This window comes from Lygodium microphyllum, chromosome 16 (genome assembly GCF_053477565.2).
Source record: "Lygodium microphyllum isolate KBCC chromosome 16, Lygodium_microphyllum_v1.1.10, whole genome shotgun sequence".
In the NCBI taxonomy this organism is placed as follows: Eukaryota; Viridiplantae; Streptophyta; class Polypodiopsida; order Schizaeales; family Lygodiaceae; genus Lygodium; species Lygodium microphyllum.
Genome location: NC_141150.1, coordinates 6,750,219 through 6,772,549, shown reverse-complemented (window position 1 = coordinate 6,772,549; position 22,331 = coordinate 6,750,219). Strand labels below are relative to the sequence as shown.

Sequence of the window (22,331 nt, the reverse complement as noted above, 5' to 3'; positions counted from 1 at the left end):
GTAAACCACATAGATTCCGATTTATTGATAGCTAGCAGTTGTAATTAGTTACGCAAACGAACCTTCTCAAAGATGCGACAAACTCTTGTCTGGTCATGCTCTTCATCTGTTGAAGCTCTTTCTCGTAATCGCTCAGCTGTATGGTTCATACGACAAGCACAAACATAGAGAATCACGATCAGATAGAAACTGTGTAATATAATTATGTTACACTTGAATTCAAACACGTCAAATACAATGAGTTTGACATGTTACCGGGAAGTTAATGGTGGTCGTCGGGCCCCAGTACTTCAGGGCTGCCAGATCGTAAGCTCGGGCTGCTTTCTCCTCTTTGTCATAACCTCCTGCACCACAGTGTAATCGTTCACATAAGCTGCAATCTCAGATCAACTTCCAAAGGGAAGTGTTTCTTGTTGGGTTTGATTAGTTCCCGGTTTTTTTGTTGTTAAAAGTAAGATGCGTAAGCTAGATGATCTGATCATTTTACCCAGATAGACTGGTGGAAGCAAGGTCCACATAAGATATTGTCACCCCCCATTCGCATTAATATCGCAAGTCGCAAGCGCATTTCAGCATTTTGTTGGTCGTGTTTTGCATGCCGCGGTGACGCAGAGTATTAATTATGCGAAACAAAATCAGGACAGAAAGGTGTCATATAAATCTGACCAGAGAAACAAACAATCCAAATCTAAAAAGGTGTCGGATGATTACTACGTCCTGATCATCGGTGGCATATTCCCAATGAGGTTTGAAACACATGCTAGATGAGGCAGTGATTGGGTGAATATTGCAGTATCTAACCGCCTCCTACAGTACCTTGTCTTCCTTTGCGGGTTTGCCCTTCTCTCCTGCAGCTATTGTCCCAGAGATGAGCCTCGAAGCGGCCTGTCCAGCGATGTCTGATAATCATAGGTAGCAAATCGAGAGATTAATTAGCCCGATCTCAATTAAACGATGTTGTTTAACCTGCATGGATTTGTGTATCACGGATTTGTGTCTTTCACTTACTTTGTGACTCCACGGTAGATGGACGTTCTCTGTCCGAACGTGTCGATTGACTTCCTCGATGTCGATTCGAGTACCGCAGTAGCACTGCCAGCGTGATCACTGGCCGCTTGAGGATGCAGAATAATATCAATATTATTGCAGACAGCGTCATCTACGCTTGTTCGCCTCTGCTCAGTAGAGCTTATCGTCGGACTAGAGCTGTGCTGATCATCTGCGCCGGCTGTCGTATGATGATCACGGTCATCTGCATTGAAAGTATTAGACGGGGCCATACTGATCACGTCGACGTTGTTTACTAGATTGTGGACATCCGTGTACGAATTCAAATTCATGGCGACATTGCCGTGGTTGTACGTCAGATTGCTCCGCCCAACAGCAGAATCGTAAGCCGACCGCATAGACAGATCAGTCAGAGGCTCTAGATGAGGCTCGCCTGCTGTGCGGCGTGCATTCTTGTTGTTAATGTTATCACCGTCAGTGATGCAAGCAGCTCCTGTGGTCTCCTCCTCCTCCTCCTCCTCCTCCTCTAACTCGTGTTGGTGCAGATTGGTGTTGTTGATGAAACTGCTAGGATGGGAAGCTGTGAGAAGGTGCCTCAATGCATAAGCTGAGATTTGAGGTGGCGTGCTAGCCGTCGCAGGCTGCAGCTGCTCATGACTTCTTCTGCATGAAGAGGCAGTCGCAGCCGCAGCCGCTAAGTGTTGGACATGATCAGTGCTGCTATACTTGAGGTGCAAAGCGCCGCTGCCATACTTCGCAGGAGTATTAGAGGAGAAAATCAAGGCGGTACCCAGTGTCGATGAAGCTTCATTCCCTATTCCTGCCCCATTACCAGCTGGGGCTGCAACCGTAGCATAATCATTAAGAGACGTGTCTGGAAGCTTCCTTGCGCCATTGCCATTTATGCTGCTCAGCAAATCCACATCGGTCGACATTCTCGAGCTGAGAGCTTGCAGACCAGTTATTGGAATTCGATCCCCATCACCATAGTCAGGCGCAGCAACACAAGGCAAGCCTAAATTGTGAATCAGACTCTTGTAGCAGGACCCAGCACTCTTGTCAGTACAGGCCGGGTAAAAGCTGTTATGCTTAGGGTTTCTAAAGAAATCGCTGAAGTTGGGATGGTGAGGGTCCGATGGAGAGTTGTAGTGGGACGAGGAAGAGGAAGAGCTGTTATAAGCGCCATAAGTGGTGCTGTAGTGAGGTTTGGCAGCCTCGCAAGTATCAAATTGATGATGACTCGTCAATGATTTATTGATATTTTGCTGCTGCTGCTGCTGTTGCTCTCTGCTTAAAGAAGAAAGGTCGCCCGTCATTACCGAAGTAGTCGTATCCATGTTAATACTCCCTTCAACTACGCTCGAATGGAAGGCTGCCTTGACGCTGCCCCACTGATTTGCGGAACACTCTAGTCCAAAACCCAAAACAACCCCACTGTTTGATCAGATAAGCACTCGAAAGGTCAAAGCTTAATAATGCCGAAAAATGAAGGGAGGAAAGCGTGCTTACACTTATACCTTATTACAAGTGATCATGTGCGCGCCCTACAAGCTTACTAGGGTACTAGTAATAAACACAGTATTGACGGTAGTATTTTCGTTGGTTTTCCTATTTCTTTTGCATGCTGTCATGTAGCAATGCTCTCAATTGAGGAATAAAGCAAATGCAGCAAACCACTTTAGTTCAGTTCACAAGCTACAGTGATTGATCTTTTGACTATTATTACGGTAGACGGGGCACAGTAGAGTAGTACTACTCATGCTGCTGGATCTATGTATGGCATCTGACCATTCAGAGGACAGTCCAGGGAAGCTTTGAATGGAACGAATATGTATGTGCATGCAGAGCAGGATGAGCAGTGCTTCAACTGTTTAGATAGGCCTTCTTTCTACCCTCTAAACATACGGCGATAGAGTATAGATGCTCTATATCGCGACAGAGGTTAGGCACTGATCTATCCCACAGAAGCAGCTGTGTGTCCTTTCGGCTCTTTTTTACTTTAAGCGAACGCAATTCGCTCTCTAGTAGTCTGTAAGACCACAATTCAGTACAGGACATGCTAGCTACCAGATACAGAGAGACTTTTCCCAGAAGACAATATAAAATCATGCTACCTCTTCAGATACCCGCAACTCACACACCCAAACATCGGCACACAGTACAAAAAAATCTCGTGTGAAAATACTGCTGCAGTACAGTGTTTTGATCTTCCGCACTCGGCTTAATCTCAGTATCATATTAAGACCCGAAGTTTTGCAATATGAAACATTTGCACTAGTCACAATCAATATTATCTAGCATGCGCAAGAGCTTTAGAGGACGTGCCTACATGTGAGAGATTAAGATTATAATCATATAAGTACAGTACTGACTAAGCCTGCTCTACGCAAGAAGACCCTGCTGCAATGCAAGCCTCAAACATTAAGCTTTAACCAAGCACCATGAAACGCAGGATCCATAGCCGACGCTTGCCGAGTAGTCGTTGGTAGCACAGCTATGCATTAGTGACTGCGGAATAACATGCAAGACTTCCTTAACCCTACAGGTGTCAATAATAAATACCCTAATCATGTGACGCGATATGGCGGAACGCAACAAGCAGGTCCAACTCGGTGAACATACACACATGATGGCATTAAGGAGACTCCGACTAGGGCAGATGCACACACAGGAAGGTCAAACGAATGTTACCTACAACTGCTGTAGGCGCTGGCCGTGGCGGCATATAAGGTTGAGTGAGAGCCTCCATGATACTGTGAAGCGGAGAATATGGGTTAGATAGAAGGCTGAGGTGGAAATAAAGAAACTGTGAAGTTTCTGGCAGAAGTATTATATTGGGCTGAGAATATGTATTTGGGATATTGTGGGAGACTCGAGATTGACCCTAGGGTCTAAGGATGATCCGACTTAAAACATTCCGATCAACATTAATTTTAATGTTAACGGGTGGTACAAATAATAAAGTATGGCACTGCCCTTGTTTTTATACTTAGTAGCTGCTAATTTACGTACAGAAACAATAAGACTTTCTTCTCCAGCTCCCCTCACACCGTATATTTGTTTCATTTCATTTCATTTATTATGATCCAGATCTAGTAGTACTACTGCTCGTGCTACTGCTCCTGCTCGACGACGTCGTATGATACAGATAGCCTGCTCATGCATGGATTATCAATGTTGTCTGATAATATTGTTAATAATAACTCTGTTAATGTGAATAACTCCATAGCGCCCCCCGGTCCGGTGATTTGTTGCAGCTTTCTTATCAATCTATTTTGTCGTTACTAAGTTGAGTTGCTATTGCTAATTTATGAATCACCGGTCGAACGGCCTTGTCACTCCCTTAATACCTCCTCTAATTAACCGCATTAAGTGGCGTATTCACGTGTACTACTGAGCAGAGTAAGTGACACAAATTGCCGCAAGCCCTGCGAGCGTAGCTATCTGCAGAGGTAGTGGGGTTATTATATATATTCCCAGGCTTCAGCTGAACATATTATTTTAGCCAGCTGCCAGTTTGAGGCCCCGGAAGGAATATCCAGGTGAGAGAAGCTCTCGCGTCCGATGAGTATCATCATCCTAACGATTGTGTTGTTGTAGTTATAATAATGCGGACTAAGACACTTGTACTAGTGTAGTATGAGTTATTAGTATACAGCCGGTCAAAAAAAACGTTTGAACCGAAGGTCGACTCGATCATTATCACTTGTCCGGCTGATGTTCCCTACCCTAATGTTTGCCTTACCTCATTCGACAAGAAGCCAATGCAATGAAGCGGGTACTATGCCTCACTCGATAATCAAGGCCCACTTTTCTCTCTCTCTCTCTCTCTCTCTCTCTCGACTGGGATCTGTCGCCTGGGACCCTGGGCCACCATGGCCAAGTTGGGCGGTGTTCGACCGTTCGACATCATGTACACGAGGGTGGAGATCACTGGAGAAGCAGCCTTGAAAAAAGTGAAGTTTAAGGTCGTGTGGCGAAGGTTGTCCTCGAAGACGAAATCCACAACCAACTGCATGTAATTTCAATTTTCTATGATTCCATAAAAACCTGATAGTAACAACTCTCAAAATATTACACACTCTTAGAGATGCTTCATTGAGATGTCAAGATTCCCCAAACAGCACAGTCTTCATGTCATAGTATGACTTACAGACTCTTGATGGACTTGGCACAAGCGGCACATAGGTGAGGAAACTCCCATCTTGGATAGCCTCTCCTTGCTGGGCAATTTATTTGGCAAGACTTTCATGAGGATCATATTGAGCCTGTTCGAAGGTATGGGACACCATACTCTTCTCAACCTGTGCTTCCAAGTTCAGAGCTTAGGAACCTCCTTCACCAATATTCCACCATACTCATAAGAATTTGACCCACTTTCCTTCTTACATAATCTTGTAAAGACTTTGGTGAGACTCGATGAAGCAAATCCATCTCTTTCCAGATACTAGAGCTATATGTAATAAAAAGGGGAAAAAATGATGATTTTCTCATTGTCTTATTTAGGCATTAGGTAAAATGTGCTTAAATTTGCAATTGTGATTCCCCATTTATGATTCCAGAAAAAATTATAAGCAGTAGAGAGCTACCCATTATGCATTATAACAAGGATCTCATCACATTAGAATGAATTGATTTAATTAGATGTTAGCATCACACAGTCATATTAATATGCTATTAGTGTTATGCATGCATCATCATACTAAAGATGTTGAGAAACATTGTAGAATGTCACAATGAATTGCATAGTTCCAATATGATTGAGTAATGAGATTCTATACATATGTGTGATACTTATGTATACACCTATAAGCCAAAGTTTTGCTTGAATTACAATAAAACCCACTTTAAGCCTAATATACATGTTAATAGCGAGATTATAGCTCCTTTTGGAAGTTATAATCCTCATCTTCCACATTCTCTTCCTACTCATTTGATCCCTTAAGGTCCGACTAGCCTCGTCTATTGCTTCACTGCCTTATCTCCATAAATGTGAGAAAAAGAGATGGGCAAAAACAAAAACTTTCTATGCTTAAAATTTAAAAGACAATGTAAAGATTTCTAAATGTCTCCTTATGTATGTTTGTTCTTATGGTGTTGCACCGCTTGCTCAACAATATAGCCCTCTCAGTAGAAGTGTGTGCATGTATCCAACATATTATACCACCACCCATGCACTCTCTCATGGCTAATGGAAATTTGCCTACAATATCAAAGTGTAAAATAGCAACATCACTAGTATTAATAAAACAAATCACAACATTAATGACATACAAACTTAACAAAGAGATTGAGTACTAACAAACTCAACCTCCCATGTTTTGATGATCCTCATCTATAATGGGAAGATCCATGGTGTTTCATTTTATTCATCCTACCTCCTTCTACTATGGACTAAAGATTCCTATCTTCATCATTATGTTTGCTTGCTTCGATTAGTAGTTTTGAACACTTACAAATATATGTATTGGAGACTAGACTTGTTGTACCCTACCCTTATCTTGTAATGCTTTTTTCTTCAATAAAGGCCTTTGATATAAAGGATATGTGACATTTTCTTGTATCCAATCACTAAGCCTCATATGCTCGAGATTAAAAAACCTCCTATAGATTGTCTTGGTCATTTCCTTGAGTTGCACACTAGAGTCTTGATAAAAGAAGTCAAGAAAAGGACCCCTATACCCTTATCTTGTAATGCGTTTTTCTTCAATAAAGGCCTTTGATATAAAGGATATGTGACATTTTCTTGTATCCAATCACTAAGCCTCATATGCTCGAGATTAAAAAACCTCCTATAGATTGTCTTGGTCATTTCCTTGAGTTGCACACTAGAGTCTTGATAAAAGAAGTCAAGAAAAGGACCCCTATAATTGGCAAACAATATGGAACAAAGGTAGCTCACAACCACCTTTCTATGTGCATATATACCCCTTATTAGTCAACAAAATAGTATATTAGTGATGATGAGGCATTACTCCAACCACCGAAAGAACCTCCCACACATCTTGTACCTTAGTAGTCAACAAAATAGTATATTAGTGATGATGGGGCATTACTCCAACCATCGAAAGAACCTCCCACACATCATTTACCTATTCCACTCGACCAAATACCTAACCCTCTATTGCTTCCGCATCCACAACTATTACTTCTCTCTTTGGATGGCCTCACTGATGGAGATGATGGACCAGTTGCAATAGGAGTTAGAGATAGTAAATCGAATGTAATAAAAGCATGGATGTTGCTATTAGTAACAACAATGATATCAATGAGAAGGATGCAAGAGGCCGACTTGTGTATGGACTTTATGATGTAAAAAGGCTTGTTAGTGAAGTCTATGTGTTGTCTACATTCAAGAAGGCTGAGGACTAGTCATATACTTATAGAACTCATCTCTTGTAGTGAGGCATCAAATAAGGCATATACTCTTTCCATAAACTACTCATGTGACTTACATTCTTCCTTCAAATATCAAGGTCGAGATTTTAAGATGAGGATCTCTACCACATTGATATTTTTTTAATGTGAATAGAAACATATTCACAAACATTACACATCAAGAGAAGTAGTGCCATTAACTATATATGCACACAACCCTATGATCACAATGTGCAACATGCAACTAAATCTACATCTAGATAAGTTTTTGCCAATATTAAATCTTACTTATGCATATGTTGTCACAACTGAGTATAGGCTATGCAAAATCTAGCATAGACTACACATAAGTTAGCCTAGGATAGGCATACGATAGGCTAGGCTATGTTTAGGCATGGATGTACACATATGCTAAGAAATAGGCATAGGTTGGTCAATTGAGGCATAGGTATAGGCACACATGTAGACCATAGACTACACACACATGGTGCTTAAGCGATGGCCTTCGTGAGGACACTTAAGCAACAATCCTCCTCGTGTAAGCGAGGGAAACATTTAAAAATTCAAATGACATCGTTTAAAGGATGGTTTTGCCGATTAAGCAACGACCCCTGTCATCGCTTAAGCAACTGCTGATTTTTTTACTCCCTAGCCAAGTTTTTGCCAATATTAATTCTTACTTATGCATATGTAGTCACAACTGAGTATAGGCTATGCAAAATCTAGCATAGACTATGCATAAGTTAGCCTAGGATAGGCATAATATAGGCTAGGCTACCTTTGGTATAGGTTAGGCATGGATGTACACATATGCTAAGAAATAGGCATAGGTTGATCAATTGACGCATAGGTATAGGCACACAGGTAGACCATAGACTACACACACATATATATATACTAGGCTAAGCTTTGCATAAGTGCAGGTCCTTGATCTACTCTCTTCTTAGCCTAGGCTACACTGAGCTACTTATGCCTCTACCTACATCTAGGCTAGCCTACACTACACATAGGCATATGCTAGGCATAGGCATAGATTCTAGAATAGGTCCATGCTCAATGTAGGCTTATTCTTGCCTTTCATCTATGCCATATTTAGCTTACCATATGTCTATACCATACCTAGCATACACTTAACCAACCACTATATTACGTAGAGGCTAGGCACCACTGAGGCATGTACTAATCTAGGCATACACATTGGCTAAACATGAGTCTATATCTTCCCTTAGTCTATACCAAGCCATGTCTAGCCTATGCTTAGGCCTATTACTACAACATATAGACTCAACACTGACGTTTAAAGGGACGGAACTATTCATGGAGAAAATTTCCCCCATCATCACTATTCGCATTGCTATTATGGATGTGATAGATCCACTGTTATTTGCATCGCTATTATTAGTATTAGTGATGCAAATACCAACACATATAATGTTGGAAATAGCAATTCATATAGCATAAAAAATAACGATAGTTGTACATTAAATTTTTTATGCAAATAGTGAAGATTATAAATGGGAAATAAATTTGGGTGGGAGGGCATGTAGGCATGCCACCATTCTAGCCACATAAATTGAATATTATTTCATAATTCATTCATTAATGTAACATACGCCTAACATCCCAAATTATATATCATGATTTGTCAAAAAGAAGGAACGTAAAAGGTAGATATAATCAATCTAAAAAAGTATTGCTTCTTCATCACTTGCTTTAGCCGTAAAAAAAGAGCTTTATCTCAAGCTTTCATAGCAATCACACCCTAAGGTATGCATCAGCCCCATTGATCTTTTTCTTACTCCAGCTTCTTGTTTCAAACTTGTTCGAGCCTTTCTTGGTGAGTGTTTGGGCATTTGTAAGAGTCCTATGTGCCTCATTCCATCAACCATATTAGTAGTAGAGGCCCCAAGACAACTAGTGTCAAATGTGCTAGATGACTTAGCTATCCTAGCTACCCCCCATTTAGCTTTCAGTAATCATCACTAGCTCCTAACTTGCTTCGATAGTGCTTCAGGTACTCTACATGCCTATATGGATATTTCATGTACTCTACATAAACATACAGAAGCTTGGTATTAATCTATGTGTCTATGTATGCTTAAGATGCACTTTGAGCTTCACAATTGAGCTTTGTTGGATGTATTTGGGATTTGGACATTTGCTTCATTGATTATTCACCTAAAAGTTGAGGACATATTGGATGTGTATACTCTCGAATGTATTTATGAAGAACTTGGGCTTCCCTATGTCATGATGTTGAGCATTCACTGCTGAAAAACCTTGGGGAAGGGCTACATACATCAAGTATTTTCTTTCAAACTCTATCTATACGAAACAAGGGGGGAAAACTCTCATTAGGTAAGGTAAAGATGGAAAATATAGGTATGGAAGGGACTACATATAGCTATAAAGCAAAAAAATCATATACAAGGTTAGCATACTACATCATCAATGTGTTGTATGATGAGCGACATTGAAATTTCCACTATGAGGTTGTGATTGCGAATGGGTGATCCTAAAATCAATGTGAAGTGAAATATCATCCTCAACCTTGGCTCGAGAATCAAGGAATAGCATGGTGGCATCTTGTGGTTGATTTGGATATACTATAATCCCTATTCAACCTACATGAATTGAGAGAATGACTTGGGGTGATTTCCAAGACATGCTATCCACGTCAAGGCTACATGTGTGTCTAGAGGGATTGACGTGCTTTCAAGAGGGTTATATTGTAACTTGCATATTGGTAGATATTCTAGTGAGCCTGGGAAGCTGAGAATCGATGTGCTTAAAGAGCTAGAGCTATGTTTGTTCAGGTCATATTATAACCTATATATTGGCAGATATTTTAGTGAGGTTGGGAAGCTAACAATCGATGTGCTTAAAGAGCTAGAGTTATGTTTATTAGGGATCTATGAGAGTTTTATGGGAGACCATTGTTATGAGAGAGATAAGCTTTGTATCCTATGTCTCTATGGACATTAGGAGGGTCATCTTTTGCAGTGAGCTAGGCTACGTATATGGATTGTTGGTCAAGCGTGAGACATGGAATGGTTGTTGTAGTTTGTGATGAAGTGACAAGTCATCTCAAGACCTATCTAGTGTGTCTTTTGGGGACCTGATGCCATGCCATGGAGTCGCTCTTACGTGTGATTTGAAGAGGGAATACCAATGTGTATAATGAATGTGGTCGATAATAGACTTGACCTAATCTAGGCATTTTTTATGCCACAAGCATGACCATCTATTCTATGACTTCCTTCATTTGGTAATTTGACTAAACCATCTACTCAACCACTTGATCTAACTTTGCAACAAGATTATTACATTTGATGGGGTGTGCCTAGCCTCATGTTGACAAAGTGTGGCATTTAGCATGCTATATGTACCATTTTCATGTGATTCCTCTTCATCATGATGTTGCTTAGTTATCACTTCATATCCCTCTTTGATTTGTTGCTAGATATCCTCATTGGCTTTATTCTTTCCCTTATTTCTAGCCATTTCAACTCATTGTCAAAGTGCAGTCCAAGTATACCTCCTATCACAAATTTGGTTATAACTTTCCACCATGATATTGAAATGAGGAACTTTTTAATTTAAAATGAAGTTAACAAATATCTCTTCGAGATGAGCTATCACATTTTACTTCTAAATTGAATAAAAATATTTTGGAAATATTCTTTCTTTGCTTTAAAGAACAGCTCATTGTAAATTCATTGTTTTGTTTTCTCAAGCACCAATGGGTCCAAAGTAAGGTCTCTAAACCTCCTACAATAACCTACATATGACTTGTGGGTACTAAGAACCATGAGCAATAATGTGTATGAGCCCTATATAAACTATGAAATACCCTATAACATTTGTAATAGAAAGTGAATAATACCACCAAAATGACCACTAGTACCCTATTTCTTTGTAATAACTGTAAGAAATCTATTATTGGCTTGGAATAGCATGTAGTACTTGTAAATGCTTGAAAATATGTCCCAATAAATTCCTAGTGCTCTATATCTTGCAAGTACTTTCATCATGCTAATAAAGACCAAAAGAACCTAGAAACAACTTGTAATCCCTACAATCTAGTCACCTATATTTGAATGATCTTCCACCTATATTTGAATGATCTTCACCTGAAATCTTCTTCATATTCTCCACTCACAGTACTTATGTGAGGGATAAGTTGATGAGATAGGCTCCCTATATGGGCTTCGAATTACTAGGAGGGAAAAGTTTCTCCTAGGTTGGTTGGTCACACCCCTTCGGAATCTTCTATAGTGACGAAGGGTCACCTCTCCTTTGTCCCACTATCTCCCCCGACATCATCCTTTTTCCTTTGTGGGTATGTATATGGCAAGAGCATTCTACTCTATGTACCTCTAACTCTCTCTATTTATCTATTTTTAACTCTCCATCCCTCTCTTTATTTATCTCTCTTTCCCTCCCTCCCAATATTCTCTCTCTGTTTTCCCTTCTTTTCTTTATTTTTCTCTCTCCCTCTTTCTATTCCTCTCTATATTTTTGTCTTCCTTCCTATCTTTATTTTCTCTCTTCATTTCTCCCTCCATCTCTTTAGTTTTTCCTCCCTCCCTCCCTCCCTCCCTCCTTCCCTCCCTATATATATATATATATATTCTGTGGCTTCTATTCGTTTCCTTATCCATCTCCTCCCTCTTCACGAATAGTGGTGTTGGTGGTGGCAATAGTAATGACCTCTCTCTCTCTCTCTCTCTCTCTCTCTCTCTCTCTCTCTCTCTCTCTCTCTCTCTCTCTCTCTCTCTCTCTCTCTCTCTCTCTCTCTCTCTCTCTCTCTCTCTATCTCTCTCTCAACCTCCATTACTTTGAGCTCACTTGCTTTCTCTTTTGCTCTCTTGCTCTGGCTTGTTTATGACCTTGGAAAATGCCATGCTCAAATATTGGCTTTTTTTTCTTAGTATGCCATTGTTGTTTGTGTCATTATTATAGTCACTATTAGCATTGCTATAATATAGAAACACAAATAGAGATGCTATTAGAGTCACTATTACTATTAACATTGCTATTAGAGTCAATACTACGGTAATAGTGAGAAAAATGGAGATGCTAATAGCGACACAAATAGAGATGCTAATAGTAATGCTTTTAGCGACACCACTTAATCTCATCGAAAATGGTCATTACTATGCTTCCATTTCCTTATAGTATATCTAGTTTATGGTTAGCCTAAAATTATATTTACACCTACAACTATGCCAACGCCTACACTTAGCCTACACTAGGAGCTATGTTTAATGTATGCTTCGGTCTTTGCCTACACCTACACCTTGCATCATCTAACATAGTCTACGGTCTAGTCTAGCATACAAATACTCTAGTCTTTGGTCTACTCTAGTGTAGTCTATGGCCTATTCTAGTATACAACTACTCTATGTGTGTGTGTGTGTGTGTGTGTGTGTGTGTGTGTGTGTGTGTGTGTGTGTGTGCGCCTAAAATTGGGAATAAATAAATATTTCCATCATATAAACTCCAAGAAGTACATGAAAATTGGTAAACCACAAATATAATGAAAATGTAAGTGACCCAAATTAAGTATCAAAGACCATTACCGGTGTGCTAGGACTTATGTTGAGTGATTTTTTTTCTTTGATTTGAGTATCCTAATGACCCTATTCTGGGTTTGTATAAAATGGTTATGGTTGAAACACATTGCAATCATGCATAGAAGAAAAGGATTTCGAAAAAAGCATTGAAATGAACAACAAGAGTTTGGAAGGCAAAAAGCATGAAAAGTAATAGCAAAAGTTGAACTAAAATTCTATAATGGTTAGAAATAGAGATTTAAGACATTCTTATAGACATGAGATAATAAAATATTAAATGTAATCTATTACACATCACCATGTTTATTCTCTTTTGAGTGTGGACACAAATATTGTAGGCAAATCTTCACAAAACTAGTTGCAAATAGAATAAATAGAGCACAAACAATAAAGGAAAAGCAAAGAAACACCATAAAAAATCTATCTTGGAACCATATGACATTAGAAAGACAACGCTTTAAAATATCACATATTCAATTCAACTAATCTAGGTTAAAAGAGCTCTATCTACCGAAAGTCAAGCTAGTCAATTGCTCTCATATCCTTAGTTTGAACACCATGGGAATCTCCATGATATGGAGGGACTCTACTAATTCTTCTTAGTAAGCTGCATTGCACTAAGGTTCACTACTATTTTGTACATAGTTATATGTTGTTTTTCAATAAATAAAGTATACCCATTTTCTATTCAACAAACAACACCCTCTCTAAGTTGAACCCCTCTAAATATTACAAATCTATATTAAAGGATTTACAATGTCTTTCTATTGCACATATACTAGTGGTTTTCATGGCTCCCTAGGTGTAGCCAAAAGGCTACATTGTTTCACCGCTGGTTTCATAGCTCCCTAGGTGCACACAAAAGGCTACTTTCTCCTCGCTCCCATTCTCATGGAAATATTGCATCCATCAATTCTTCTCCAAACTCTAATGCTTGCATGTCACACTCATCTACAACAAAGGGTTGATGAGAGATAAAGCTCAGCATCTAACAGTACTACAAAGGTGCTTAAGCAATAAAGGTAAGAGTTACAGTCTTTCACTCTCATGACCATGGTAGATGAAAGAGGAGAGGGAGAAGAAAGAGAATAAGGGACACATAGAAGAGAAGGATGCACACAATTTAGCAAAACAAAAATGTGGCACCCCTTTAATTGTTTTTAGCACTCTTTATACTTCAAAATTACCTTTCCAGCATCTTATGATTATTCCTACCCTGGTGACACAACCTAAATGTTTTTGGGAAGGATTGAATAAGCCATCGTAGGGTGATTCCAAAAGTCCTTCGAGATTTCTAACAATATGAAATGTTAGTATATGATGTAGTTTTGTATACAATATTGCCTATAGGTTTTAAGAAAACTATATTATTCTTTTGAAAATTCCTACAATGTGAAACACATATGGTATTATGCATATTGTTATAGTCTGAAACACCAAATACCATATACATACGTAGCTGCATTTTTCATAGCTAACCTTTGGGAAATAAGTTACAATGTTGTTCATGTCTGCCATCTGTGCACTCTTTATATATTCTTGATTGCTTAATCCTTATGCTTTACCACCTACCCGTGCAACTTCACCCCTATATTGCATTAGCATTATCATAGCATGTAGTAGGGCATCTCTATTGGATGTTTTTTTTTTTAAGATTTATGAAATAAAGGAGTATGCTATAAATATAAAATTTCAACAATTTCAAATCAAAAGGTCTTCATATCATAATATATATTTGCATATTAGACATGGCAACCAAGTCATAGCTTATCCAAGGATGTACAGGAAGCTAATGTGATTGTTTTTTATTAAAGCTTCTTTACATGCACATTTTTGGCCAATTATATACATCATCTTATCATTTATGTGTGAATGAGTATTTAGAACCTTAAATAAAAAATTAGAATGTTTCCAAAATAAAATTTCTTAAAAGCATTGATGCACCATATAATAATATGATTGATAATTTGGAACATGTTGATGTAACGACCAACACATGAGTTGTTTCTTGAAGTTTAGATTTTGTCTCAATTCATCCACATTGATTCTCTAGCAATACTAAAAGTTGAAGAGTAAATGCACTAGATGATCGTAGAGAATAACCACCATACCACTTTACATTACCATAAATGTTCAATACGAATCTTTTATATCCTCATCATGCCTGTCATGTGCTACACACAATACAATGCTATAGGATGTTAATGACAAGAACGTCATATTTTCGAATGTATATTGAGTTCCTAGTAATCGAGAATGTAAATGAATACCTTGTCATCAAAAAGCATGTGAGGGGAAATTACCTAATGTAGAGTATGTGCTGGGGAAAATGGACATATAAAATGATGACCTATATAAATGCACTAAAAGGACAATGTACTCACAATGATTTTTCATCTTGAATTAACCTCCTTCAAATTATCATTGAGAAAGTAGGCATTGTATTGATTTGTAACATGCAATTTAAAATCAAGATAATCCAATTACATTTAAATTTTCATAAAAGCAGAGAGGTATTCCATTAATTTGTACCAAGTGCTTCAAAATTGAGGAAAAACTCAAGCCAATTGAAAGTACAATAGGACTTTTCCACATTAGGCCAAAGCATTCATTTCACTCTTCAACCTACTCAATTGCAAATCTAAGGAAGGTGTAGGGGGTCCCCCTCACAAGGACTTGATTGTTCAACCTAACATAGCAATGGAACCTTTAGGACCTATTATAAAAAAGTAACAAGGCTTTATGGATAGACCACAACAACTAGTCTAGAAAAGTTACAAGGCTTTAGAAAACACCAACTTTGAGTGTAATGTTCTTCATACTTATGTAATGTGAAAAAGCAAGGTAGATTACATATGCATTTTGAAGGGGCATCTTGTGAGATAAGGGGACAATGCATGGACAAGACTACACATGGAGAGAGAAAATTTACATAAAATATATATACATGGTGATAGTATTGAGAGATAAGATATAACCATCATGACATAAAAATGTTTATCATGCCTAAGAATTCCATGGAAGTTGTTTCATAGCATGCAAATTGCCAATAGTCTTTATAATACATGCTAATAGATAAGATATAACTACCATGACATAAAACCATTTATCATACCTAAGAATCTCATAGAGGTTCCTTCATAGCATGCAGAATGTATATCAAAATAAGGGACACTTTAGGGATGTATGATTGTTGTTTATAAAAACTAGAATGAGAGAAACTAGAAGGCTTGGCGTAAGGGAACATAAAAGTTATTGTATACATTAAGCTCACTAGAAGGTAAGTGAGTTGGATTGAAATGAATAAAAGAGGGAATGGTATACAAAAAAACTATTAGGCCATTAAAAAATGAGCCAATTCCAACTCCTACAAATAGGAGCCCCTGACATGCTTGCACCTAGAAAAGGGGGCACCATGGAAGAATCTATTATTAATCATATATTTATGAAGGATGTTTTGAACATCTTTACATGTTTCAAATTCTCTATAATCATTTTGGTGAATGTAGATGAACTCTAGACAAAAAACATAAAATAAAACTTTTACTTCCTTTAGACTACATGTTTTGAACATCTTTACATGTTTCAAATCCTCTATAAACATTTTGGTGAATGTATCTGAACTTTAGACAAAAAACATAAAATAAAGTTTTAACTTCCTTTAGACTACACCCCAAACTTAGAGCATTTATGGGAACTTGTGGCAAGCCCTTAGAAAATTTCAAAAATATAAATTGCTTAACCTTAGAACAATAATTTTGATTTTATTCTAGGATAATATAAAATTTAATTAGATTAGCCACTAAAATTCCATATTATGAATGCCTTTATAAAATGCTTTTATATCATAAGAGAAAAAATTTATTTTCAACCCTAGGTTGTATCCAATGTGGGTAGCCCTTTCAACAAGTTAAAGTATGTCCCACAATGATTATGGTTATGAAAATTGGTCAAGCTAACATAAACATTAACCAGGGGTTCCACAACTAAATTCTCTCAATGCTTCGTGCCAGTGTTCTCCCAATGCTTTGCCCAAGGTTTGAAAGCATGATTCATGTGATAAGAGGGTTCATGGAAGTTTGATATAAGTAATATAATTTGAATTTCGAAAGCTTTGGCAACTTAGATTAATACAATGTTAAATACATGAAAATACAATATATGGGGATGTGGCACTCACTAACATATATGGAGCGAAAGACTAATATTAATATGGTCAAGCCTAAGTTATATCTCTAATGAAAGCTTATTACTATTTCTTAGAGTTTCTCAAAGACAAATACATTTAATAGTAATTTCTATTCACCTTGAGTCTATCATGGTATGCATATTATCCTCACATACTAATTCAATAACATCACATAATTTTTGAAAATCCACTACTACTACTACTACTACTACTACTACCACCACCACCACCACCACCACCACCTCTTCTTCTTCTTCTTCTTCTTCTTCTTCTTCTTCTTCTTCTTCTCTCTCTCTCTCTCTCTCTCTCTCTCTCTCTCTCTCTCTCTCTCTCTCTCTCTCTCTCTCTCTCATAATTAATAGCTAATAACATATGTTCATAATTATATATGTATAAACAATTATACATCTTTTTTAAATAATGAATCGATGTATTAATAATAAATGATTGATATTCAACCAACTATATAAAATCATTAATAATTATAGTATGTATATTATCACTAACATTAATACAAATAATACATGAAAGACAAACATATATAACAATTATTAGTTGCAATAATAATATTTTAAGTAATATTATATATTATAATTATATAGTAATGTAGATACATAACATATAATACATATATACATTAACCTATTTATTAATTATTATCTATGTATACATTATACATTTTTATTACAATTAATTAACATTTTAATGATGACTAATTAATACATAATCAACTATATAAAATTATTAATAGCTATAATTAATACATATATTATTTGATTAATGTGTAAGTACATCATGTGTATAATTATAGTTACTTATTACTATATATATATATATATATATATATATATATATATATATATATATATATATATATATATATATATATATATAATGATATGTATAATTATACTTGTAAGTAATTGATATAATAATTTAATGTTAATTATTATAATAAATAACTATATATATATATATATATATAATATAGTAAGTTAAATATGATTTTTATAATAACATTTAAGAGATAATTATTAATATGTAATCAATCTATGTATGTGGGTGTGGGGATCTTTTTGTGTGTGTGTGTGTGTGTGTGATACAGGCACACACACACTTTTTTTTATTTTTACCTATTCTTGGTTTTCTATGCTTTATATGTGTGTGTACACATGTACGTGTGTGTGTGTGTGTGTGTGTGTGGATTTGTATGGTTTCATAAATGTGTGTCCTCTCTCTCCCTCTCATCAATTTTATATTCTCTCATTTCCTTTACTTCCTATTGTATCTTACCTTACTTCACCTCATATGTGTGCATGTGTACACATGTATATGTATGTTTTATAAATGTATGTCCATTCTCTATCCTCTCTCTCTCTCTCTCTCTCTCTCTCTCTCTCTCTCTCTCTCTCTCTCTCTCGTTTTTATTTCACTTGTATATATTTACATGTGTATAAGCATGTCTTAGTACATGCATACATATGTGTATGTGTTTGCATATGTGCGCACACATATGTATATATGTGTGCATATATTGGTTGTCTTTTTATAGTCTATGTGCATTTGTGTATGGTTTTAGAGTATGTATACATTGCATCAACATGTTCAACCATTAAAATACAATTTCATTTCATATGTCTACTTAGAAAGGAAATTCATCTCTCTCTATAGAGAGAGAAAGAGAGAGCGCGCCACATATAAACTTTCAAAGACTCACATTTTCCCTTTCGATGATTATATCCTCAATTCAATATATATATATATATATATATATATATATATATATATATATATATATATATATATATATATATATATATATATATATATATATATATATATAGAGAGAGAGAGAGAGAGAGAGAGAGAGAGAGAGTGTGTGTGTGTGTGTGTGTGTGTGTGCATGTGCGCGCACGTGCACACGCATACCTGTGTTCTATTGGGTGGGGAAAATTATAGAAATAAATATAGCCCCTACTCACCCTTTAAGAAAAATCCATCTTTTTTTCTTGAATACCGAACTCTTTCTCCTTATGCCACATAGGCTCGGGAGTCTTTTGGTTGGTTCAAGATCTCCACAACAAAGCTCTCAATAATATACAGAATAGATAGATTTCTATATGGATGATAACTTGGGGTAAAGGTTCATTTGTCATAACACCTTTCATGGAGTTGGACGTGGTTATAAGAATTGACCAATAAGTAAGGTCTTATGGTAGCATTATCACATGCTAGTTTTGAATGTTACAAGTAGTTGACTTTGGGTGTGCATGTCCCCATGTGTTTGTTCCTATTCATTAGTTGCATGAAGTGTATCCATAAAGTGCTAGCCCATGGATAATGCATGCACAAGTTCATTCTCCCCTCTATACGTCCATTATGTTGTAGGTGGAGAGGATCTTAGTACCTACTATACTAGAGGGATCCATGCTATTAGCCTAAGGTGGGTGTGAAGAGAAACATGGTTCAAAGAGTGCCAAAGCATAAATTATCGATTAGATAATAAAAGGTGAAAGCAAACTACGAGTTTTCGTTTTCTCTGTTGTAATGTAGACACCAATCCCATCGTAATAGAGAAAATTAGGATGTGTTGGTTTTTTGTGAAGTGGACATGTTTCAAAACATAGATGCCACAAGAGTAGTACATTTTCATCATGCCCACCAAATCTTTTGAGTGCTTTATGGGATGATAAATGTAAATTATATTACATTGTGTTTATCTTCAATGAAGGTTTGAGGCAAAAGAGTTTAAAATAAGCAATCGTATAATTGTCTTTGATTCGTGAGCCTTGATTTCAAAGATTGTGGAAGCTTTTTGGGAAAATTTGTCTGTTTAGAGTTGAAAGTTATATGTTTCAAAGGAAGAGTTATGCCATTTTAACTTTTTCAAGGGTGCCTTCCTTAACTTAGTAGGAGGAAAACATTCTCTAGATTTCCCCCTTTGGAAGAGCATATAACATTGGCCTTCAAAGGTAGGAGGTGCTTCACTCTGAATTTGCAATTGCATCTCAAACTACAATATTATTTGTAGATGATGGTTCTTAGGCAAGGAATGGTATTGGAGTTTGAGAGTAAGTGACAAAGGATATGTAAGCCTCAAGAAGGTTGCTATTCATTGTGACTGATTGCAGGAAATGAATGTAGCAAATGCTTGACCAAAGTTTGGTAAGTTCTAAAACACAAAAGATTCCCAACTAGGTTCTACACTCTTCGACGGACTCATTGGCTCACATACTTTATAGTTCACAATCAGTTTGTAGGCCAAAGGAGAAGGCTCTACCCCTTAGAAAAGTTTGTTGCTAGCTTGCACATGAGTTTTTTTGCTTTGCCAATCATTTTCCGATTCATCAGCACAACATGAAAAGCTCTGAACATGGTATTCCAGTTTCTTAAAACTAGCTCATGCAAGCAAAGCGAGTGTTTGTGGGCTTTGACCAGAGTTGGGAATTGTTTTTGTGGTGGGCAGAGGTTCCAAATTGGCGAGATGAAGTTGATGTATGTTAAGGGTCATGCTAGATGTATATTCTAGCATTTCAAATTAATGATCGTAAGTCAGAAAGAAAAAGGGCATGTCACTCCGTAGAAACTCGACTTATTTGAAAGGTTTGGCAGGTTACATGTGACATCACTCTTAATTGGGCCACGTAGATCAAGCGAACCTGGCCAATCAGGAACTGACAGCCTGGGCGATATTATGTGGCGACTGGAAAATCCTCTGAGCTGCGGGAAATCCGGCCACGTGTCCGCGGCCACTTCGGGGAATGGTAAGAAAAGGCGGGCGTGTCTCGGGAAGGGACGGTGGGTTGCAGGCCCACCTCGTGCTTTGCAGGTGCGAGCGTGGCAGGGCCACTCGCGCCCTCCCTCCCTCCTTCTCTCCCTCACACACTTGCTGCTCTCTCTCTGTCTGTCTGTGTGCTTGGCACTTGCTTTGAGTAGGCCCGGGGAAGACGGGAGAGAAAAACGGGAATACTGATTGTTGGGCTTAGGCTGTCCTTTCACAGCCCGCGTCTCGAAGCCATTCTTTTGGAAAGTCATAGAAAGAGTCAAGAGTCTCGACGCTCTCTAGTCTCTAGTCTCTGAGGGAGGAATGAGCCTTTTTGGCTGCCCAAGGTGTCTCCACTTTTCCACCTCCTGGGCCCATAGGCCTATCTACCTGTATGCACCAAAAAGTAGATACCAAAACCCATCTTTGCACTAAATCTTCTTTTGGAAGTACGTGGGGTTAGTGCCATGCTGCTCGGAAGCACCATGGTCTACATCTATACATCTATACAATAAGTTAACGAGAGGTGGGAGGCGGGTGCCACGTGGCAGCCCCCACCTCTCCACAAAAAAAGAAAAGAAAATGCAAGGGTGGATGCCGCGCATCCAGCACCCGTCTCCGCCCACAAAAATCGCACCTACCTTGGCGCGAAGCGCATGGGCGAGTCTAGGCGCGGAGCACCTAGTCCTTTCTTAAAGATCTTAAAGAAATACAAGACATTCCATGTCGAGATTTTTCCATTGGTGCTTGATTTGCACGCTATTTCTCACCAGTTTTAGGTCATGTTGTGCACTGGTGTAGTGACAATTAGGGCACTTCACATTCTAAGGCATGCTTCATATAGCAAGATGGTTTAGAGTGCTAGAGCTAATACGGACCAAGAGAAACGATGTAGTCTTCAAAAGATCCCCCACCCTAGATAGCTCTTAGCTTACCCACTCCCTAAAATGTGAACTTGTAGCTATGTTGATCCACCTAAAGGCCCGATCCTGGATCTATAAACTTTTTCTAAAGAAATTGTCCATCTTGGCATAGCCATGTTGCATCCATTATGATGTTGTAAATCCAATTTTTAACTTATGAAATACATTTTCACCACATTATTTAAAATCAAGCATTGTAATTTGATTCTATGGTATTCTATAGCATATTTTGGTCCGCCAACCGCACAAATACACACACACACACACAAAATTATGAGTAGTTAATATTGTTATTACATAATATGAATAATATAATATACATAATATGAATATGTTATATATAAATACATAATATGAATATTTTATATACAAATACACAAAATAATGTATTTAATTAGAGTAATTGGTATCAAAACTAGTTTGTAACTAATAGTTATAGTTAGTGTAAAGGTTTTTTTATGAAGCATCAGCTCAATAGTTGAGCAACCACA

General features: G+C 37.6%; 1 protein-coding gene across 1 annotated transcript in view; it reads right to left on the bottom strand.

Annotated features, from left to right (window-relative positions):
* The window catches only part of LOC148022496 (uncharacterized), a 58,033-nt gene extending 55,602 nt beyond the window's left edge, over positions 1-2,431 (bottom strand). Inside the window, exons 1-4 of the mRNA XM_087695466.1 lie at positions 1,009-2,431; positions 817-899; positions 256-344; positions 63-136 (exon numbers count right to left, since the gene is read on the bottom strand). Coding sequence (XP_087551592.1) covers positions 63-136; positions 256-344; positions 817-899; positions 1,009-2,345 — 1,583 coding nt within the window. The 5' untranslated portion in view covers positions 2,346-2,431. The remainder of the gene's footprint in view (positions 1-62; positions 137-255; positions 345-816; positions 900-1,008) is intronic.
* Positions 2,432-22,331: the final 19,900 nt, after the last annotated feature.